At 46.9% G+C, this 24,214-nt stretch overlaps 1 protein-coding gene across 4 annotated transcripts in view; it reads right to left on the bottom strand.

Annotated features, from left to right (window-relative positions):
* The window catches only part of ASB9 (ankyrin repeat and SOCS box containing 9), a 29,044-nt gene extending 5,972 nt beyond the window's left edge, over positions 1-23,072 (bottom strand). Inside the window, exons 1-4 of one of the 4 annotated variants that reach the window (XM_053891821.1) lie at positions 21,034-23,072; positions 13,505-13,584; positions 4,847-4,954; positions 1,772-1,922 (exon numbers count right to left, since the gene is read on the bottom strand). In XM_053891821.1, coding sequence (XP_053747796.1) covers positions 1,772-1,922; positions 4,847-4,954; positions 13,505-13,584; positions 21,034-21,061 — 367 coding nt within the window. In that variant the 5' untranslated portion in view covers positions 21,062-23,072. The other 3 variants (XM_053891822.1, XM_053891820.1, XM_053891823.1) reach the window with 3 other exon arrangements.
* Between the last annotated feature and the right edge of the window lie 1,142 nt (positions 23,073-24,214).

Genomic DNA, 24,214 nt, shown 5'->3' with positions numbered 1-24,214 from the left:
CGCGGGGAATAGGGAATGAGTTTAATCCCGGCCATCAGGGAATGGGTTGACTGTTGAGATGGTAGCTGCAGCTCCGGGTAGAGCCCCACTTGGGTTTACCAGCCCCGGTAAGCGACCGGCAACCTTTTCCAAGCGTTGGTGGCCTTGTAATCGGCCCGGATATAGAAACCGAAGTGAGGGTCGGGAGGGGTGTGGAGGGACAGGACCGCGGGGGGACCTGAAGAGGAAAGGGCACGGTGTGGGCCATGGGATGGGGCAGGCAGCCCACAGGGTCCCCTAGGGCAGGCCCTGGGAGAAACAGGCCACCGTGGGCCCAGGTGGGGTTCAGCCGCCAAATCCAACGGGAGCGGGGCCCAGTCTGGCAGAGGGGGGGCTGGCAGAAGCCGCATCACCCTTGCTTGGTCTAGGAGGCTGTACTTTAAAACACTGCTCCTCTGCGTTTCGCTTTTTACATCATTTGAGTTCTATGCACCCAGCGAATATGATGAGCTGCCCCGTCTCTTAAGGAATAAATGTCAACGCTCTGGGAGATAATTAGCATATGGATGGATTCAGTCACATGGGGTTGCCGTAAGGTTCCCGGGGAGCCATCCTGGGAAAGCCACCAAGGAGCTAAAAACTCTCCCTTCCGCCGATGTGTGGTCATGATGGTGATGAGGGCGGGAATGAACTCTGGAGAGGAGCAAAACTGGCCATGTTGTGTTTTGTGCCCGAGTGAAGAATGTCGGAAAAATTACGACTTTGTGGAGAGTATTACCCCAGCTGAATAAGTCCTGCGTATCTAACGTACAGCATGGTGACTGTTCGGGATACCGTACTGTGTACCTGAAATTTGCTGAGACAGTAGATCTTAAGTGTTCCCCCCCCCACACACACACACACAAAATGGCGACTATATGAGGTGATGAATGTGTTCATTAATTTGACTGTGGTGACCGTTCCGTAATGTACATGTGTATCACGTCATTATGTACACCTTAAATGTGTACAATTTTATTTGTCAATTATACGTCAATAAGGCTAGGCGTGGTGGACAATCACCCCAAGCTGTATACAACATCCTATATTTCCAAAAACTGAAAGTTTGTTCCACTTAAAAATCCTAGGTGGCCCTGTGACAACATTCCTTAAGGCCCTAAAATAGAAGGATATAACTTGTTTTATAAAATCATTTGATTTTTGTGGGGTCATGTGTTCAACAAGGTATTCCACAAACATTGACGGATAGTCTACTATGTGCCAGACCCTGTTCCAGAAACCCGGCAGTGAGCCACATTCCAGAGGCTGCAAAAGGGGGCTTCTCGAACTGTGGGTGCATCCAAATCACCTGGGTGGTTGTGAAACAAACTGCAGGTGGCTGGGCCCCACCCCAGAGTTGCTGATTCAGGGGGTCAGGCGTGAGGGCCAAGAATCTACAACGGCATGCCAGACCAGGCTGATGTGTCTGGTCCCAGGATCCCACACTGAGAAAATATCCCTCAAAAAATATCCCTCCTCGGGGCGCCTGGGCAGCTCAGTCAGTTAAGCCTCTGACTTCAGCTCAGGTCACCATCTCACGGCTCGTGGGTACGAATCCTGCATTGGGCTCTGTGCTGACTGCTCTCTCAAAAATAAACATCGAGAAATAAGCTAAGAATCTCTCTCTCTCTCTCTCTCTCAAAAATAAGTAAATATTGAAAAAAAATTTTTTTAATCTCCCTCCTCTTCCTTCTTCCTTGCAAAAGGAAGATGTCTGTTGAAGCAGGGGTGGAAATTTTAAATTCAGATTTACCTCTCTTAGCAGCTTCATGGATGGGAGATGCCAGGTCGCTCACCGGGTGGGGGCTGGCACCGTGATGAAGAAGCAAAGTGATGCAGTCCAGGCTGCCGCTGATACAGGTATTGAACAAAGGAGTGTGCCAGTCGGCGGTGACACAATTCACCTGGAAAGAAAAGCTCCAGGCTGAAGGCAGGCAGAGGGGTGTCCTGGGTTCAAATCTGGGCTGCCCTACTTTCAAGCTGCTGTTTAACTCCTCTGAGCCTGAAATTCCACAGCTATAAAATGAGGACAAAAATACCAAATTCCACAAGGTTTTGAAAAACTGAATGAGGGACGGCACTGAGAATGTTATGGCATAGTCTATCATTTCCATGCCCCCAAGAACATGAACTCTGAAACTAGTTAGGCTAATTCCAATAGCTTACAAACGAATCTCGTTTTCAACATTCCATTCTAGACCCAACCCACACCATTCCAGTTTCCTTCACAGCAGTGAGAGTAACCTTTTAGAGTTGTTAACGTATCATCTTTAAAAAATTTTTAAGTGTGACTTTCACAGAAATGTAGGGTGAGTATGTGCCAAAGATTTTATTCAGCTCGTTCATCGATGAGGGAACCGGTAAGGGGGTAAGGCTGGCTCAAAGCAGAATTTATATAGTCAGCCAATTAAATGCTGAAATACATTTGCTAATAGATACAAGACCGGCTAATGTCCTACAGGGCCATAAAACTATCATCTTTGGGGGCGATCTTTCCAAACGCTGGAAAGCAGACAGAAACTTACAAGTTAACATCCGACTTCACGGCGTTTGGGCTATAATCGAATAGGAAAGAGCAAAGCCAAATGCAATCTTTCTACATTGTCAAATAATTCTGCGGTGAATCCGTTCAGCAGAGATATTATGAAGACAATGAAGTCATTCTCACAAGCCATTTCCAAGGAAGGCTAGGATTAGGGAGGCACAGAAGATGTGAGGGTGCAAAGTTTAAGGAGACACTCACTCCCAGGGGCACGTGATGCTGCACAGCCCTGAGAGTGAGGGGCTCTTTAAAGCTTGCACCCTAGGTGCCTCTCTGCCTTTCCTGAGTCCTGGCCCTGTTTCCATGTGTGGAAACCTAACCCCAATATACACCCGATGACGCACTCATTTATGGCTCTCTACAACTACTGTCAGGAGAAAGCCATCTCCTGGCACGGACAACCCAGCATTCAGCCGATTCCAACGGGTCCTTTACGTTTCAACTTAGACATCATTTCCCCTAGGGATCCTCTTCGGGCCTCGTCTCTCCCCCACCAGAAACGAACGGGCCAGGAACCCTTCCGTGTGCTCCCAGCAACCACCTTAGCGTTCATGCTTATCACATGGTGGTAGTTTGCAAAAATGGCCTCAGATTCTCTGCACAGGATGCATATCCCTTTACAATGTAGCCTTGCAATTCCTCCCCTCACAGGACGGACACCGCTCTTCCTCCTTGAATCGGGGCGTGCGCAGGGGACTTGCTTTGGCCGATGGGACAACAGCAAATGTGCCCCAAGCTGAGAGCCCACCTTCTTTTGATGCTCTTGGAATCCCCGCTACCACGTGAACAGGCCCAGGCTGCCTGCCAAAGGATGAGAGACCACGCGGGGATTTTCCGTCTCCTCAGCCATCCTGGCCAAGGTCATCACGAACCAGCCTGCCCCAGCCAACCGACCAGAAGAACCATCTGGCCAACACAAGGATTTGTGACATAAATAAATGGCTATTGTCTTCAGTCATTAAGTTGGGGCGCTTTGTTACACCGCAGGATATAGTGGGCAAAAAGAGCGCCGTGTAATGGCCTGCCGTGGCTGAGATGCTGTGCATTCAACAAACCAACTTCCGCTCCTTGCGGCTCACGGCCATACATTTCCCCGCCTCCCGGGCAGTTACACGTGGCCTGAGTTCTGGCCCACGGGGTGCGGACAAAAGTGATAGATGTCACCGCCAAGATAGGCCCTTGAACGTCTTCCATGCGCAGTCTTCTACATCTTTTCTCCTTCTGGCCACCCGGAGTGGCGGCCACCACTAGGAGCACACGTGAAAGCCACTTGTCGAAGATGGATGCAACAGGCTGAAAGGAGGCTGCGTGCCTGAATCACCCCCAGAGAGTGCCACCCAACAGAGCACACCCACACGGGAGTTTCAGTTGAGCAAGAAATCAACTTTGATTGCATTAGGCTACTGAGATTTCACGGTTTATCTATTAAAGTAACGAGGGTTATATTCACTTATTCACGTGTTTACCTATCTGGCTGTGCCCTCATGTAGTTTACGAAGGTCCTAAGAATCTTTATCCAGAGTTTAGGCACATAATACGTGCTCAGTGAATGCCGGTTGAGAGAATATGAGAAACTCACATATATATATATATATATATATATATATATATATATATACACACACACATATATATATACACACACACACACACATATATATATACATATATACATATATATACATATATATGTGTATATGTGTATATATATATGTGTATATGTATATATGTGTATATATGTATATATATATGTGTGTGTGTGTATATATATATATAATTTTCTGATCAGACTCGCCCATCACTTTCGAACATGGGGGACTTAGTTAATGGAAGACTTACTGGTCCCTACTTTCAAACGTAATGACTTTGTGTCTTCCTTCTCTAGGACCTCATTATGCCATCCTGATTCTCACCCTTCAAATAATAATCCTATACCTCACGTCTCTCAACCCTCACAAAACCACAAGAAGCTACATAACTTCCTTGTTATTTTCTCCCTTTTCTCAGACACAGACTCTTAAAGCTCAGAGCCTAAGTAACGTGTCCAAGTTTCCAATATTAGGAAACGGTAGACATGGTTTGAGACCATTATTCAGGTCTTATGGGGCCAAATGGTCTATGTTTTCCATAATATTTCATTACCTGCCGATGGACGTTCAACTTTTGAAAACACCCCTCTTCAAACCTCAACTCAGGCTAGTCAAAAATGCTGGAAATTATTCAAAAGGGATAGAAGTACTCGTTTGTCATTCATGGTTTCTAAGACATTATTTGAGCTGCACTTACCTGAGCTCCATGCTTTAATAAAATGTTTGCACAAGAGACATGACCTCCAAGGCAGGCTTCATGGAGTGGGGACACACCATCTGCTGTGATGAGGTTCACAGGCCACCCCTGGAGAGGAAATGAGCAGAGTAATGAGCGCAAAGCGACAGTTCCGTAGGGTTGGTTTTGAGCCACAGATCCAGAGCTGCGACAATTCTTTTAAAGTCAACCTGGCTCACAGTCTGACAGTATGCTAAGGTATTCCTGATGACATAAAACAAACAAACAAGGAATTTTCATGCTCGCCAACAGCCATGTAAGTGAGTTAGGACTCAGGTCCGCCTCTAGTTGCCTCTTAAGATGACTACGTCTCTGGCCCTCACCGTGATTGCAGACTCATAGGAGTCCCTCACCCAGGCAAATTGTGTCTAGATTCCTGACCCACAGACACTGTGAGCTAATATATGTCTATTACATTAAGCCGCTGGCTTTGGGGGTAATTCGTTACATAGCAAGAGATGACTAACACAGGGCCAAAGCATGAGGTGAACCCCCACAGGCAGAGGCAGAAAGTCCCAAAGGAGAGGGGCAAGTACATTCTTGCTCCAGGCGCTCGAGGACTAAAGAACCAAGAAAGTTGTCTGAAGGCCCTGGGGTTCGTCAGCCTCTGGGGAAATGTGCTCTCCAGGAGATGGATTACGAGCCAAACCCAAGCAAAACATCAAAAGAGCTCCAGGAGAGGCTCCGCAGACCCCCCGATGGTGGACTACATTATCCTTAACAGGAGGAAACTGAGTACAGTAAAAGTTCTTTTCCTCGGGACACATCGGTTAAGAACCCGGTTAGTTTAAGTGATGACTTAGTGACACATTTAGCTTTTCTTCCCAGAAGAGTTACAATTTGCCTAAAACCATTCCAATAAATTGCTTCCCACATCAGCATTCCTAACACACGTTCTTCCACTTATGTGGACATTTATGAGTCAGTCAACCTCCCGATCACCCTGTCCTGTTGGCTTTTAGCCTCTGATGGGTGACCTCGTAGATTTTTGAGAGGTCCAACAATTCTGGGCATACACCTGAGTCCACAGGACCCTGAATCCAGAGCCCTTCTTTGTGTGGGCCTGAGGCGGGGGGATGGTTCTGGGAGACTAGAAACAATCCACTCGTAAATGAGAGATTCCAACATCCCTTTCAGCATTTTGCACCCCCCCCCCGGAGCTCTGCTATTCCCAGGGAGGGAAGGGACAATATCTTCCTTCCCTTTGTAACCTCACATCCCATCTGTACCCAATGTGCACTTCAGAAATGCTTACTGACCGCAACTCAAGAAGAACGGAGTTCTTGCATGTCTCCCTTTACAAGTAGTGCTCATGGACTTCAGGGCGACATCTGCTATCTGATTTTATTATTATTTAACTGGAGGCATCCCCTCAAAGATTTGTTTTCAAATCCTTTTTTACCCTCCTCTCAGTGCTCCATATTTGTCCTATCTCTTCCACTCGCACTGCTAGAGCACACAAGAAATTCACAGCAAAATGTTACTTGCGTTTTTCCCTGTGCAACAGATCATGAGATGAAATGTACTCCTGCAGTCACCACTGCCATTTTTTTTTGAGACCACTGCCATTTCTCAGCAATCATTTAGGTACTCATACAAACACCCAGGTAAATGAAAATGCAAAAAAGAAATTAATCGCCACACAAAAACCTTTCACCACATATTACATATTCATATTACAAAGAGGTTCCTTTGCGTTAAGGTCCGCTTTGCAAACTCAGGACTCCGTGTACAGTTCGTCACTGAGCTACAGCTCCACTTTAAATGAACGGTGGCAATTTGTCTGAATTATCGACAAATCTGAATCGTATAATATTGTGAAGTAATTTTTAACCCATTACTTCCTACAGGATCCAGTCCGCAATAGGTTCTCGGGGGGGGGGGGGGGTAATGGATTAAATGGCTTACTTTAATTTTTCTATAATCAATTGTCCCTACTCTCAGTCTATAATCAGACGCTCTTTTTGATGGGTCCTTGAGGCTGGGCAGTATCGGGACACCCATGGGGAGGGACACAGTGCTCAGTACCTGGCGGCTTTCTGTCCCAGCCTCAAATCATACGCCCCCAACTTTCAGACTACAGGGTTACACTTTTCCCCTTGTCCTATACTCAACTGACACATCGTTCTCTACACTCAGCACAGAGGAAGGTCATGAATACCTGTCTCTCATGTTCATCAGAATACACCAGTCCCTTCTGTAGCAAGGAGATCAAAGCCACTTGATGGGAGGACTTCCTACATTCCACTCTCTGCATGTCTCCAGTCTTTTCTACCATTGCTCCTTTCTCTGAGGCAGGAACAGGTGAGCTCACCCCAACAGCCTCACGGGACCTCACCCGGTCCCTCTGCCACCTCACGACTTTCTTTCGGCCACATCTCACATGCGTCCCCCCACTCTCTCCTCTTCAGGCAGACTTTCCTTTTGCGTTTCAAAGTCTTCCCTTCCTCATTCCTCACCCTCTTCCAAACTTGCATCCAATGCTCTTCTTCCCTTTGCTTCCTCCTGCCGTTTTTTTTTTTTTCAGAAATAGCCTGCCCCCCTTTCTTTAACTTCTAGCCCTTCTCTCATCTACCAACACAATCCCACTGAAACTGCTTCTAGAGATCACCAGAGACTTCCTCCTTATTGAATCCAATATACGTCGCTCTAACCTCCGCCTCCTTCCACCTCTGAATTTGCTATGGGTTTATCCCAACCTTGTGAAACCTCTCCTCTGGCTTCTAAAACCAAGCTCTCCCTAAAAAACAAAACAAAACAAAACAAAACAACAAAAAAACAAAAACAAAAAAAACAGGCTCTATCTCTGGCCTCCTACTGTCCTTTTACTGCCTCTCTCACTAACTCTGTCCTTTTCCTCCAAATATCTCCTCATACAGACATTTCAGGGTTTTGCCCTCAAATCCTTTCTTTGTCTCTCAATACTCTCCCCACATATGGTATACAGCTTTCAAAACAAAATCTCTACCCCTTGTACGTGTTTCTAACTCCCTGCTAAGACACAACCACCTAGGGACCCAACTAACCACATCAACTCACCCTCTGCCAACAACCGAGCTCTCCCTGAAAAGGGCTCCTTGTCTTGCCAGCCCTCATTCTCTGAATGGCACCACTATTCTTGTTCCATACCTCGGATGGAGACCTCGGAGGGAGGGTAGCAGAGTGATTCCCAAGTTCAAACGCTGGCACCATCCCCTAACAAGCAGTGCGGCCTTGAGCCGGTTACTTATCTCCCTCAGCCTTAGCTTCCTCATTTGTAAAATGGGGCCAACTGTACCTACCCTATAAGGTTGTTATGAGCACTAAGAAATGGTGTATACAAAATGCTTAGCGCTCGGTAACTTGTAGGTCGTCATCATCTGAGATTTCTTCCTATTCTTTATCACTTAGCCTTCAATCAGCTGCCACATCCTAAAGATCTGATGTTTTAGAACACCAGGATCTTTGCTAATATCCTCTCACTAGTGACTTAGCCGTTTGAGGATTTCAGGGGGCAGCATAAGGAGTTTTATTCGAGGAGCTGAAAAGCCAGTCTTCACCACTCGCTCTCAGCGAGACCTTATTGCTAAGGTTCTCGGTCTTGGCCGTGCCTTGGAATCACTCGGGGAGCTTTTAAAGTCCTGATAACCAGGCTGCATCCCAGAGCACTTGCAATATAATCAAAGGACATAGAAGTCGGGCATCGGTATTTTTAAGAGCTCCACCTTATCCCAGACATCTCAAGGTGATTCCAAATGTGCAGTCCAGACTGAGAACCACCAAATTAAGGTCCCACTATGGTCAAGTGATTCCTTAATTGCTTTCTGCTGGCCTAACAAACTGCTACTGGTTTTTTTTTTTCAAATAAATTTTTATGGAAGTGCAATAAAGAAAAGTTCATAAATCCTAAGCATAAATCTCAGGGAATTATCATAAAGGAAATATACATCTCATCACTACACAGGCAAAGAAAAAGAACATTACCAGAAGCCCACATACACGCTATCCAAATTATGACCCACCTCTCATCCACAAAGGCATCCACGATGCTGATCTGTAACACCATACGTTAATTTTCCCTGATTTTGAATATTATGTTCATTAAACCATGAAGTATGTATTTGTGTGTGTGTGCATGGCTCCTTTCATTCAATATTATGCTTGTCACACTCATTTATTCGTCCATTTTCATTGCCGTATAGAGTCTCGTTGAGTAATATGCCATCATATACTTAACCATTTTACTTTTGATGGACACTGAGGTTGCTCTCAAGGTTTTTGTTCTGTTGCTCTTATGAATAATGCTGCTATGAATAGACCTGTTTGTGCCCTTTGCTGAACACACAGACACACATACAGTAAAACCTTGGTTTGTAAGCACAGTGAGTCCAGAAACATGCTTGTAAACCAAAGCACTCGTAGGTCAAAGCAAACCTCAAGAACCATTGGCTCAGTTGTGATCACGTGACATTCGGCATCACACTACTCGTATTGCAAGACATGGCTCGTTTATCACGTTAAAATTTATTAGAAATGTTTGCTCGTCTTGTAATCACTCGCGGAACAAGTTACTTGCAATCGAAGGTCTTACCGTATCTGTGTCTGTTGCATACAGACCTAGAAGTAGAATTGCTGGGTTATAGGGTAGGGATATTTTCAGCTTTAGTAAATATCGCTTAACACCTTCCCAAAGTGATTTGTATAATTTATACTCCCACCAGCAGCATAGAGAGTCCCAGTTGCCCCACATTCTTGCCGATACTTGGTATTATCTGTCTTTTGAAATTTAACCCTTCTGGTGGGAGAAGCTGGCAATACAATCTCTCACTTGTAATCTGAATTATCCCAATGACTAACCAGCATAGTTTGATTTATTTGTTGAATATTTGGATATCCCTTTTTTATGAAATGCCAGTCCAAGTCTCTTGCTCATTTTTCTGTTGGGTTGCCTATCTTTTTTGTATTGATTTTAGACAAGGAATATGAGCCCTTTGTAAGATATGTGTGTGCGTGTGTGTGTATATATGTATACACATATGTATATAAATATATATACATATGTGTATTTACTTATATATTTATGTATATGCATATACATGTATATTTATATATGTAAAATGTTTTCTCACCTGTGGCTTGTCTCCTTGCTTTTTAAACATTGCCTTTTGATGAAGTTCTTAATTTTAAAGAAATCCAACTTATCAGTCTTTTTGTTCCTTTCCTTATACTATTTCTTTCCTGTCAAATGCCTGTCTCTCTCTCTCCTACACTGTCAAAATGGACTTTTTAAAAAAAAATTCCTTGAACACAGTGGCTCTACAGGAGTTTTTAGAAAACTACCAGTGTGGGGCGCCTGGGTGGCTCCATCAGTGAAGCGTCTGGCTCTAGACTTCAGCTCAGGTCATGGTCTCATGGTTCTGTGCTGACAGTGCAGAGCCTGCTTGGGATTCTCTCTCCCTCCCTCTCTCTCTGCCCCTTCCCCACTCACGCTCTCTATCTCAAAATAAATAAATAAACGTTTTTTAAAAAACCACCAATGCATGAAGATGGCCCTGGGTTAAATCAGAATACCTGGAGTGAGGCCCAGGCATTGTTATTGCTAAAAAATGTCCTGGATTATTTTAATGTGAAGCCACCGTGAAGAATAATGAGTTACGGATTCAGTTTCTCCCTTCTTGGGCCACATGAGAATTTCTTTTTCTTTTCTCTTTGTTTTACAGTCATCTCAATGTTTGGTCTTATTCCCCTTCCTAAAATGTGTGTGTTTGGTGTAGCACCTGTGTTTGTCACTATTCTTTGATCGTTATTAGAAGTGTCATTAGATCGTAGTCAGAGAATAAATACCATGTGTGGTGACGGTAACTGGAGTAGGTAAGTTACAGGACGTCACCTCGGTTCATTCTCACAAACCCACATAAGGTAACATAATAGACTGAATTTTTGGTCTTAATTCTGTATTCCCCTCTAGCAGTATAATACATTCACACCCTTGCCATCACCTCATAGTTGACAAAATATAATTCCTTCATCCTTGACTTCAGACCCGAGCGTCTGACTTGCTTTGGCCAACGGGATGTTGGCAGATGTGACGTAAACAGACTGGAAGTCCTCGTGCATGGTGGGGTTTTGCCCGGCCTTTTGCCATGAGAACAAGAGGGATGGGAGACACATGTAGCAGAGCTGGACCCAACCCACAGCTTGGAGCCAAGCCCAGCCTCGGCTGGCTGACCCAAAGACTCGTGAGCTAGAAATAAACGTTCATTGCACGATGCCACCGAGTGTGGGGTGCTCTGTTGCACAGCAGGATCTGACTAATACGGGTAGTTACTGGAATGCTCATTTTATGAAGGCAGAAATTGAGGTTCCAAGAAGACAACTTGCTCACATAATGCGATAGAGCTCAGATAAAGAAATGGTTCCGTCTGATGCGCACTAAACATATAAATACTGAATATAAATGAATGTCAGTCCAATTTAATAAGTGATATATAGAAGCTACAGCGATCATTTTTCATCCTATCAAAACAAGGTAAATGTTTCATTTTATCTGGGAAGCAGCTTAACGGCTTTAAGCTAGAGTTATATGTTCCTCCCTATATTTCTATTGATAATAGGCCTCTGGTACCATAAACAGCTGAAGACAGTGGCTTAGGGTGGTCTCAAATTTTTCTTTAGAAATTGTTATCTCATAGAAGGATTTCTTACTCTAGATAGGCCCATGAAATTGGTTTTTTTTTAATTTAAAACATTTATTTTCACTAACAACTACCTAGGATGTACGATGTCCTTCCATTATGACTCCAGACAAAAAACCACAGTAGTAATAGCAGTATATAGGGCAATCACTGAGAGGAATAACAGATACTTATATTGCATTATTATTATTATTTTAATGTTTATTTTTGAGAGAGAGAAAGAGAGCACGAGTGAGCAGGGGAGGGGCAGAGAGAGAGGGAGGCAGAGGATCCAAAGCGGGCTCAGCGCCAACAGTAGAGAGAGAGAGCCTGAGGTAGGGTTCGAACTCACGAACTGTGAGACAATGACCCGATCTGAAGCTGGAAGCTTAACTGACTGAGTCACGCAGGTGCCCCACATCATAACTATTGTAGGTGTCTGAAATATCTCAAAATACACGCTCAGCCTACTTAGAAAATAGGGTAGTTATTAGCATCACCAACTAAATCTTATTTAATGCATTTTATATCACTATGTCACGTTTGATTTTTGTAACAATTTGATAGGTCTTCGGTATTGTGCTTTATGCATTTAAAACATTAGTCTGAGGGACATCTGAGTGGCTCTGTCAGTTGAGCATCTGACTTCAGCTTGGGTCATGATTTCACAGTTTGTGGGTTCGAACCCTGGGTCAGGCTCTGTGCTGACAGCTCAGAGCCTGAAACCTGCTGCGGATTGTGTGTCTCTCTCTCTCTCTCTCTCTCTCTGCTCCTCCCCTGCTCATCCTCTGTTTCTCTCTCCCTCAAAAATAAATAAGCATTTAAAAAAATAAAGTATGAGGCTGAGAAGGGGCCAGACTACCAAGTGAAAAGGTCTATAGTCTTTTCAGAAAACAGAACATTCTGAACAAAAACTTTATTAGAATTTTGAGTGGTGATTTAACCCACTTTTTTAAAAGTATCTTTGCGTAAGTTCCCAATAGTTTCAAACCAGCAAAACTTAAATCAGTGTGGACTGGAGATGACACCTGAGGAGCAGAGAAACGAATCTCAAACTGGGTGGAGCCACCATCACCTAGAGGTTCAATAACACTGAAAATGTCTTCAAAATTTCAAGATTACGTATTTAAAGAGACATTTCAAGCATTTATTTCACATCAGGGGTTTCCAACCTCAGCACTACTGACATTTGGGGGTGGAGAGTTTTGTTTTTTTTTTTTTTGTTTGTTTGTTTGTTTTCTTTTCTTTTTTTTTAAATTTTTTTTTTCAACGTTTTTTATTTATTTTTGGGACAGAGAGAGACAGAGCATGAACGGGGGAGGGGCAGAGAGAGAGGGAGACACAGAATCGGAAACAGGCTCCAGGCTCCGAGCCATCAGCCCAGAGCCTGACGCGGGGCTCGAACTCACGGACCGCGAGATCGTGACCTGGCTGAAGTCGGACGCTTAACCGACTGCGCCACCCAGGCGCCCCGAGAGTTTTTTGATGTAGAGGACCGTCCTGTGCTCTGTCCATGTTCAGAAACATCCTTGGTCTCTACCCACTAGATACCAGTATCACCCCCCCCCCGACCCCCACTCCCAGCTGTGACAGCCAAAAATGTCTCCAGCCGTTGTCAAATGTGCCCTCAGCGGTAAAACCGCCCCAGTTGAGACCAGAATGTGTCACGGGATAATTTTCAGGAATGCAGTCTACTGAATAAAGCGAAGGCAGCCTGAACGCACTCATCTGCCTGTTATTCACTCGATAGATATTATAGCACCTATTGTGTGCACAGGATTGTATTAAATTCTATTATCACGCCAGCCTCCAAAGAAACGGTTCAAGGGGACAGGAATCACCTCATTTTGCCGACGAGGAAATTTATATCTTAATATCCGACTAAATGATTTTTTTTCTCAGTGTGGTGAACAGTAGGATACGCTTCATATTTATCTCTCTTTTTGCTTCCCCCAAAGCCACGTACCTGGTTGATGAGGCTTCTCAGAGACAACAGACGCCCTTGGATAGCAGCTTCGTGCATAGGAGACCAATCAGACACAATATCTGCGTGGAAAGGGAAGAACAGGTTACCTCCTGTTCATGCACCACAGACCCGAGGCTCATCCTTGCTGGTCGGTAAGAGCCCGAGGGGGTCTTACTGGATGGAGACATCGGAGCCAACCAACCAAAACTCCCATGAGCCTTTCAGCATTTCTCCCCTCCATTGATGCGGCTAGTACGCATTTTATTTGAAAGGTCTAGATAGCTAAGGAAAGAACTACAGCCAGTATCCAAACAGAGGACAAAAGGGGTGGGTTGAGATGGGAGAATACTGGACTCCCATTTACCCAGTGGTTTCGAAGGCAAACGGTCTGTTTAGGTAAGTGAGAGCCTCACTAATTAGCAGCATTAGCGTGCTAAACTGCGGTTGCCAGCCTAGCTTCCTGTAAGACATACAAACTCTGGTGTCTCAGCAAACAGCGCCACAGACCGATGGTAGTAATCGTGTGATTACACGCACCATTAGGTTTGAAATCAGATCGACACAGAACTCTATCTGTTTATGGATTACCTCCTGTCCCAGTATCAGGCACAAATTAGAGTTTGCTCTGACCTTGTAACGGGGGACATTATTTACCCCAAAAGGCAGCACGCCAATGGGGTTAAAGAGAGGCCTGGATTCAGACCTGTGTGGCTGCTTCTGAGCTGTGGGTCCCTGGACAGGCTCTGAGCCTCAGTTTCCTTCCCTGTCATGTGAGGACAGCAATACACTTACCCGTAACTCAATACCTATTAGCTACTATCATTATCCTGCCCTACCATTAATCAGCGTCTGGATTATACCCCACCAGCACTGCTATTAAAAATGGCAAAATTATTCTACAACCATATGGGAAGAATACACACTCTTAGGAAGGAAGCCTATAAGCCCTATGCCAACACATGAAATTAAATGCTCTGCTCTCTTGAACTGAATGTGGAGGTAACCCTCATGAGGCACAGAGCGGAGCTTTCCTCATCTCGAGCCATGTTCTGATTTCCAGAACAAACACAGGAAGTCAGAAGGTGAGGAGGCCCGTCTGATACGAGGCACGCCTTGGAAAGGAACTGGTGTCTCCTAAAAGCGAAGGACGCCTAGGGAACCAGAGAAGTTGCTAGTGCCTTACCAAATGAAAAGCCAGAAAGGAGGAGGCTAGCACACTTTGTACTTAACACGTGTTGGCTGAGGTCGGCCTGCTGTCCAGACAGGGCTACCAATGCCCTGGAAAATCTGTCCCAGGGAGCAAATTACCATCCTTCCAGATGGATTCATGAAGCATTTACAGGTGAGAGGAGGCTGAATGAACCTGCCCACACACTGTCCGCCCAGTGCTTTCTTCTGGGGTCACTAAGAGTACCTAAGGTCAAACGGCTTTTCCGCGACCTCCCAAAACCATATGCTCAACACAAACTTCACGTACTCACGGCGCCCTCTGAGGATCCGGATCCTCTCAGGAAAAATATCGCTGTTTCTAGTGGCCGGGGGCCTACAATTCAGACTGCAGATGTGGAAAGATTTCTGTCCAAATTAGAAGTAAAAGGACAACGAATTCTGCACTGTTGGCACAAACGCAAAATGCCACCCGCACAAAATCTTGAGTGAGAAGAAAGAGCCAAAAATCGAGAAAGGTTTGGAAAATCAGTTTTAAATAAATGTGCAAATGGACCCTAATGGATCGTGGTCTCTTAAAGCAAGCTCAGATGATTAGAGTTGACAGCCTCAACAGTCCAGGCAGGTAATTTGGGTCCTAAATTCGAACTCTGTTCAGATGCCATAAAAATGAGACAACGGTATTATCCAGTGGAGACGAAAATGGGCTTTGTTTTGGATTCATTTATCATGAAACCATTACTCCTTCTATTTACAGTAAATAAGGAATTCTGTACTTCCCTAAGAGGGAAAAAAAGGATATCTGAAGTTGTGGACCCCTGCTTCGGAATGTAGTATTTACAAAGCAGACTAGTTTGTGTCACCGAGAAGCGCAGGCCGTTGCCCCGGTACATGTGCCGGGGTGGGGGGAGGGGGGGGGCTGACGGTCTGCACCCATCTATGTGACTAACGGCTCGATTTATAATCCACATACCATACAATTCACCCATTTAAAGTGTACAATTCGGTGACGCCTGGGTGGCTCAGTCGGTTAAGTGTCTGACCTCAGCTGAGGTCATGATCTCGAGGTCCGTGGGTTCGAGCCCCAGATCGGGCTCCGTGCTGACAGCTCAGAGCCTGGAGCCTGCTTCGGATTCCGTCTCCCTCTCTCTCTGCCCCTCCCCTGCCCATGCTCTCTCAAAAAAAAAAAAAAAAAATTAAAAATCTTTTTTAAGGGCATAATTCATCGGTTCTCAGAAGATTTGTGGAGTTGTGCAACCATCACTCTGGTCAATTTGAGAACGTTTCCATCGTCCCCAAAAGAACCCCCTTGCCCACCAGCAGTCACTCCCCATGTTTGCTCTCCCCCACCCCTACACCTGGCAACCCACGATCTACTTTCTGTCCTTATAGATTGGCCTGATCTGGACATTTCACGTAAATGGAATCACATAGTATGTGGTCCTTGGTGACTGGCTCCTTCCACCCAGCATAATGTTTCCAGGTTCATCCGTGTTACCATAGGCATCAGTAATTCATCCCTTTTGATGGCCAAATAATACCCACTGTATAGAGAAACCACATTCTATTTGTTCATTCATCAGTTGGCGGGCATCCGTGTCATTTTTACTTCTTAGCTGTTATGAATAATGCTGCTGTGAACATTCACGTGCCCATTTTTGGGTGGCCGTTTTCAGTTCTCTTGGTTTCGTACCTAGGAGTAGAAGTGCTCTAGGACACGGGAACCCGATGTTCAGCCTTTTGTGGAACTTCCAACCTATTTTCCAAAAACGGTTGTACCAACGTATCTTCCCACGAGAAGTGTATGAGACTTCCCTTCGTAATTTAAAGTCATTTCGGACTAGCGTTTGGTGAACCTATCATAGGGTGTCCGTCGCTCCTGCCCAGGAGAAAAACTGGGGTCCTTGGAAAGCCAAACCTCAGAGACCTCAACAGGTCTCTGAACAGTTGGGTGATTATGTAAAAGCTTAAAAATGTGACAGCGGATATAGGGTTTGTTTTTTTTTCTAGCATTGAGGGCATGGAGATATGTACACACACACACACACACACACACACACACACACACATGGTTCCGTAAACACCGTAATTTGCAACATGGACTAGTCCAAACACACACTCTCATTAGCTCTCGAAAACACTGAAAAGACAGCTGAGAAGTCCATCCTGTGTGATCCTGCCTGGGAAGCTCAGGGAGAGGTTTCTCCAGGGGTTTCCAGAGCCCACACCCGAGCAGGCAATGAGCTACAGGCAATACGCGCAATTAAACCCAGAAGCAGCTGTGCCCGCCTTCCTGCTAACAACCAGAGGGCGCAGAAAGGGCAGGAAAGGGGACCTATTCCTGCCAAAACACGGAAATGCTCCCAGTAGGAGGCTGGATGAAGAGGCCACTCAAGGTCACCACCCCCCCCCCCTTCCACTTGACCCCACCACCGGCTTTGAAATTCAAGGGCCGTGATCTGTATCCAACCCCTCGTCCAAGCCCTGAGTATATATTAAAGATTCCTCCCCAACACTTGCTCAGCCAGGGTCTAAGGGTTTTACTGCCAAACACTAGATGCCAAACGGGGTCACTGGCAATGCCACAGATGCAGTAGGGGCGGGCGGCTCTCCTAACGAACCCACTCCACACGCCCTCCAATTAGTGCCATTAAACCTACCTTTCTTTTCAGTCGAGTCTCCGTCAAACCCTACAGCACATTAGGAAGGAGGCCATTTCGTTTTTATTGCAATCTCTGGAATGACTTTGTAAATTTCCATCACTTCAGAGGAGACTGGTACACGCAACATTCTGCCAGGTCAAGGGGCAAAAAGGGAGGCTGGGTTGCCCTGAGGGGGCAGAGCACCTGCCTCGGGTCGATGGCACTGCAGAGAGCCGGGCGCCGGGTTTACAGCTACGGTGGGGACCCCGGTTGGATTCCAGGACAAATAAAAAAGAGGAGAGAGAGAAACAGAGTCTCACGGACAGAAACAGGAAACAGAAAGGCCCACTGAGGCAACGCTGGGCGAGTGAGGCCTGTCCACTGTAATTCTTGCTCCGGTCCCCCCCCCACCCCCACCCCAGTCTCTTCTTTCTCTGTCTCCGTCTCTCTCCCCCTCGGGCCACTTTCTGCGCAGGGACCTCACATCATCACCCATTCTGTCTCCTCGGGCAGGTTTGCTCCAGAAAAGCTGTCCCTGCTGAGGCACCCCGAGATCTCAAAATCCGCCACGAGAGCCCAGAATTCTTCCCTTTCCCTGCCTGTGCTTGCCTGTCTTCTGTTTAAAATGGGAGCCCACTCTCTCCAGGGTGGGCTGGATCTTGTGCGGAAAGAAATGTCTCCAAAAAAACCTGCTGGATCGACACTACAAACGGGAACCGTGGTTACCTGCTCAGTGGGTTATGGGTGGTGTTTAGTTTCTCCTTCAAGGTATTTTCCAAAGTTTTTTTTTTTTTATTTTTTAAGTGTTTTTCTTATTTATTTACTTGAGAGAGAGAGCGAGAGAATGCAAGAGGGGAGGAGTAGAGAGACAGCGAGACACAGAATCGGAAGCAGCTGTCAGGGTCTGAGCCGTCAGCACAGAGCCCAACGCGGGGCTCGAACTCACGCGCCTCGAGATCACGACCTGAGCCGAAGTCGGACGCTCAACCGACTGAGCCACCCGGGCGCCACTAAAAGTTTCTACGAGTGGATATGAATTGGTTTCACCCGAGCCGCCGTATCAAAGTACCACACAGTGGTTGGTTTCAAACGACAGAAAGGCGCGGTCGTGTAGATCTGAAGCCTAGAGGTGAGGAACGAAGGCCGTGCCGTGTGCAGAGGCTCTAAGGAAGAATCCTTCTTGGCCTCTTCTGGCTTCAGGTGGTGGCCACCATCGTCGTTGGGTCTTTTGGGCGCACGCATCACCCGAATCTCCGCCTGTGCCGTCACAATGCTTCTCCCCGTGTCTCCCGTCTTCTTCTTACAAGGACACCAGTCGTCGCATCAGGGCCCACCCTCCCCCAGTATGACCCCATGGTAACTAATTACATCTGCAATCCTATTTCCAAATAAGGTCACATTCTGAGGTGCTGGGGGTTAGGGCTGCCACGAGTCTTTTGGTGGGGGGGGAGGGGGGGACACAATTCAACCCGTAACAAGGTATGTTCGGCGGGGGAGGGGGAAGACATTCTTATTTTGCTCCTGGGGCAGAGGATTCAAGCTTTAATCTCGACGAGGAGCCGGTTGCCTCGTGCACAGCCTTTGCTCCCTTCCTCCAGAGTAGGAGGTGGAGACAGACCCACAGGGAGAGGCCGGAGCCGGGGCCGCAGAGCTCCCCCAGGCCCGCCACTGGTTCCCCTCCGATCGGCCCTGTGCCGGGAATAAGCCTCACCTGAGCCGAACTTCTCGGAGCTTCTCCACGTGGCCGTTTGGAAACAGCATTCCGGGTGCTTCACATTCCACACTTCGCCAAGGTCAAGATTTCAGAAGCATAAACAGAGGCGACTGGGCTAGAATGGAGGTGGCGGCCCGGCGGCAGGCCTGACGCCAAGCAGGGGAGAGAGAGGTTCCACCCGGGCAGGGAGCGGGAGAAAGCCCTGGAGGGCTGCGTGGTGGCGGCGGCGGGGCTGCGTGTGGAAGGCGAGTAGGACTTTGCCAGTCAGACGCAGAGGAGGAGGTGGGAGAGCAGAGGTGTCCTGCCACTACCTTGTGACTTCTGCTTCTTCGGAAACTTGTCTTCCTTTTAGTTCCTGTGGAATGACAACCCCCGACCCCCTCCCTGCTTCTCTCACTCACCGGTGCGGCAGGCTCCGCCGTGGCTCTCCATATGCATGGGAGTTGGAGAACCAGTGGATTAGCCCAACAATTTCCCATGACCCCACAATCCATCCTGGCTGCGGCCGCCAGATTCATTTACTTACGGTTTTCATCATTGCCAGATCTCCACTCCAGAACCATCGATGGCTCCCAATTGCCTGCCTCATGAAGGCTAAACGCCACCTAGCCTTTGTAGCTCCATTATCTAGTTCCATCTCTCCAGAGTCGTTCTCAGCAGCAGCCTCCCTGAGACTCTCTGCATTCTAGTTGTGACACTTTATCCACTTTTTAAGCACCATACCTTTGAGTATATGGACACCCGCCCTCCCGTACCCACCAATCGGGCCCCAGACGGAGTTGGATTAGGATCTTTAGAACCCTAATCAGTGAAAACGGATTGGCACCCCTCTCTCGAGTGGAAATAAAAATAAACCCAATACTTAGGTGTAAAAAAATCAGGTGGGGAAGTCTTCCAAATTATGGATTCTTTCCCATATTGACCTGGAAATACAATTTGCTGCCTTAAAAGTACAGTTATCAAATTCATTTTTGTGAAGTAATTTTGGGGGCCACTCTGCTTTCTACTGCTCCAAGTCTGTGCTCAATAAATCTGATTAATCCAGTTCTCCCTTTGCGGATCCCAATCCTACTCACTGTGGAGTGAGTCAGCTTCTTTGACGAGCAAAATCGGATAAATGAATGAATGAATGAATGCATGAATGAATGAGCAGTCCTCTCTGCTCAGTCAGTCAGAGGGAAGGCATGTTGTATTTTATTTTTTTCTGTTTTTTCCCTTTCAGCAGCCGCACTCTAGGAGAGGGGTAAGTCCTACCTGACCGCCGGGTCCCTATAGACAAGCGTTGTGGGCAGTTTTGCTGATAATCTGAACCTGAATGTAATGATCTCGCCTCTAATGCTTAGACCCATTTTTCGGCATCCCTCCGGTCAGCGGGCACCTGCTGAATGCTCACAAGAAATGACAGTTGCCCAGAGGCATGAATCTTGATAGTCGTCAAGGACACCACCTAACAGTTGAGAATCACACCCGAAAGACGCTTCCCCAAAGTTAAAACAAACAAGTCTCCTTTCAAGGCGAATCAATCAGTGCTCAATGTCTGAACATCATTTATAAAGCCAGCCCCACCTAAACGCCAAATACCTAAGACCTTTTCATAAGTGTTTTGGCAGTAAAAATGTCCTAGTTATGAGGAACTTTTGTGCCTCCAGTGTGATATATGTGATACATTTGACCCACACAGTGTAATTCCTCGGAGCTCAAGTTTTTACTGGTGAGTAAACGGTGACAGTTGACTTTGTGTGGTCTCTAGGACTCTGCAGATAGAGGTAAAGGCGTTAATGACAAGCGTGTGAAGGATATATACCAGCAAGCGGTGGCCATCTGTCCGGTAGCTGCCCCCTGGACACGCCTCGGACAGAGCCACTGAAATCACCCCGCCCTCTTCTCTCCTAATCGCGTCAGCCAGCCCCCCAGCACTCTGATTCCGGAGCCCCTGGACTCACCCCCCATCCATGGGTTTGAAAAGAAACTGGTGTCAGGAGAGTCTTCTGGTCTCAAGGACTTACTGCTCCTGCCCCCTGGCTTGCCGTCCATGGTGCTGTTTCCTAGGCCAGGAGCGGTCCGTGTTCCACTTCAGTTGTTCACAGAACTCCAAATTCCATGCTCCTGGGATTCCAGGGCTGAGGCTGGCTGAGCCGCACCGTCCTGGGCAGACGGTAGAGAACAGCAGAGTACAGTACAGGCAGGGTAATCTGAGCACTACCTGTGGTCAGACAGACGCACGCGCCCAGACGCGCACTCGCGCGTGTACACACACGCGCGCACACACACACACACACACACACACACACACACGCTCCACCTAGCTGGCTGGAGGCTGGCCAAAGCTCACAACAGCCCCCCAGCCCAAGTCTGCAAAGTTGCTGATGTCACGTCCTTTCCCAAACTGAGACCAATCAGTGAGGAAGCCTTGGGGTTTATCAGGAAGGAAAGCCAGTTTGTAACTTTTGGAGAGCACAGGGAACAGGGTGGGGGTGAAGGAAACCACTCCCGGCTGCACTGTTGTGTTCACTCTGCTGGGATTTGCTTGTTCTGGGGGGTGGGGGGGGGGGGCTTCTCATTGTTGACAAAGCCCCAGAACCCAAGAGCTGAGAAAGCTGGTTTCGCTGCAGCCCCGCTGAATTGCTTGCACAGCAACACGCCATCTGCACATGTGGTTTCAATTTTTCTGGGAGTTTCTTATGGGAAAATGTGTCTATATGTTACAAAAATGCTCCTTGGGAAAGAACTTCTATTTTCTTCCCTCTGACTACAGGGAGTTCACTACATGTCCCTTCGCCCTCCCTCCACACATTATATTTTGACTTCTAAATAAATAATTAACAGTTGCTGCTGGAAAATGGATTGCCAGGTGGCCCCGGGTATGTGGAAGAAACCTGCCACTTTGTTAATTATAAAAAGCTTTACTCTGGGAAGTTTTCGCCTGTTTGCCTTTCCAGAACAGTGGGTTGCGGTACACTTGTCTTCTCAGGGGAACCCAGTTTTCCTCCACCCCCGGGGGCTGGTTCAGGCTGAGGCCATCCCTAGACTCCCACTGCGCCTCTTTTCTGGGTGGAAGGGGACCTTTGCTTGCAGTTAGGGGAGTCCCTGAGTTAGTGTCGAGCATGGTCTGTCTCTGAAGTGACTGCGGATTTCTTTTTTTAACGCCAAAGATGCAGCCTATTTCAGATTTATGGGTCCTCGACTGGAACACATGGCAGCCATCGTTCACAGTTGGAGGCATGGCCTCCATATTTCAAAATGCATTTCCGTGCACACGTACGTATATGCATTTATCCCTTTACAATTTTTCACACGAATGCCATTGCATTACCATATCGCTCTCTGCCCGTGACACTTCTTCTGTCTCGGAGATCTTTCCATTTTAGCACGTATGGCTGTCCCTCTCTCCATTACGGTGCAGCATGCCATATGGCTCAAAACTACTTTACTGTTCCCCCATGATGGAGGCAGAAGGTTACCATCTCTTCTGTTACTATATTACCACCGCGGTCCATAATTTTGTTTAAGTGGCTCTGTGCACGGGTGCAAGGGTTTCTGGAGGAGAGATTCCTGAGTGGAAATGCTGGCTCGCAGGTGCACTCGTGCACATGCCATGATTGCTGCAGGAGCGAAGACACACAGAGAAGTGAGTACAAGCCAAAAGGGAGAATTCTGAAGATCAGTGACTTGTATCAGTGTCCGTGCACATCTCCATTGCACTGCAGGCTTGCAGAAAGCTGTCACTGGGAAAGTGGGCAGAGCTACAGGAGAGCTGCTTGTATGATGGCTTACGACTGCGTGAAATCTACAATTATCTCAATACAGATGGCGTTCTGAAAGAAAGAGGCTGTTCGTTCAAAACTGAGAGAGTGGCGCCTGAGTGGCTCGGTCGGTTGAGTGTCCAACTCTTGATCTCGGCTCAGGTCATGATCCCAGGGTCGTGGGATTAAACCCTGCCTCGGGCTCTGTGCTGAGTGTGGAGCCTGCTTGGGATTCTCCCTCCCTCCCTCTCATTCTCTCTCTCTCTCTGCCACTCTATCCCACTTGCATGCACTTTCTCCCTGTCTCTAAAAAAAAAATTGATAAAATTGACAGACATACTGCCAAATTGCCCTCCAGTCTCTGCAGAATTAACTGAACGGGCCACAAGCGGATAAATTGTACACTACTCCATCAGGAGAAGATTTGAAGAACTATCAAACTTGTCTTTGGGAGAGACTGAGAAATTTACTCCCAACGTAGACCGAATGATAAGGAGTTAAACAGAGAGGCACAATGGGGAACCTGGCTATTATCGCCATTCTTTGAGCAAAATCTTCATGGTACAGCTTCTTTATTTACTTTTAATTAAACTCCGAGAAGATAACATCTTCCCAGATTCAAATTTAAGTTTATTGTCCAACGTGACAATAAAGAGGATTTCCGAGTTGTTGCCTTAGTACCTGGGAGGGAATTAATCAGCTTTTAACCTTCTCACTAGATTTATAATGTTGGTCACCCCTCGTGAATATTGGAGAATGGGAACTGACTTTTTTTTTTAACTGTTTAACAACACTTCCAGTCAGGAATTCAAAAACGATTACAAGAGAAAGTCATGCATTTATAGGGATTTATTTGAGGACAAAGTTGAATGGCAAGCATATGAGCCGTGATTATAGAACAGGTTGGCTTACGACAAGCCACAAGAAGAGAACAAGCTTATGGACTTCTAGTCGTCCCTGTGTACGTGTGCGTGTGTGTGTGTGTGTGGGTGTGTGCGCGTGCACGCGTGTTCAGGAAACTTGGTCCAGGTTAGGTAAGAAAAAAGAATGATGCATGGCCTACAGCGGTAAGGCCACAGTCATTCCTTATCCAGTACAGTCTTAACACTAGCCAGGGCCTCTGCGGCCCCCTCACCTAGATGTCCACGGCTGACATCACTCATGGGTTCTGAGACTCTTTCCTCCCGAGGCCCTGGGGAGCCTGGAAAGTCCCCTCCAATCAAAGTCGGCCCGGGAGCAGAAACCTCTGGTCATTCCAGCCAGCAACCTCTCTAGCACAAGACCCTTAAAACCCAAAAGGTACACCTCCCCTCTGATAATTTGGAACGATCTGTGTTTCCCGCAAAAAGCCTTGCTGTTTCTCTTGCTCTTGCATAACTGTCTGCATGCTGAGCTAGCTGGTGTTTCTACTTGAGACGGCAATCACTCGTCCCCACTCCATCTA

Source organism: Panthera pardus, unplaced genomic scaffold (assembly GCF_024362965.1).
Source record: "Panthera pardus isolate Hobbes unplaced genomic scaffold, ASM2436296v1 HiC_scaffold_27, whole genome shotgun sequence".
NCBI classification, from domain to species: domain Eukaryota; kingdom Metazoa; phylum Chordata; class Mammalia; order Carnivora; family Felidae; genus Panthera; species Panthera pardus.
Note: the sequence above shows the minus strand (reverse complement) of the source record. Positions and strands in the feature narration are given on the sequence as shown.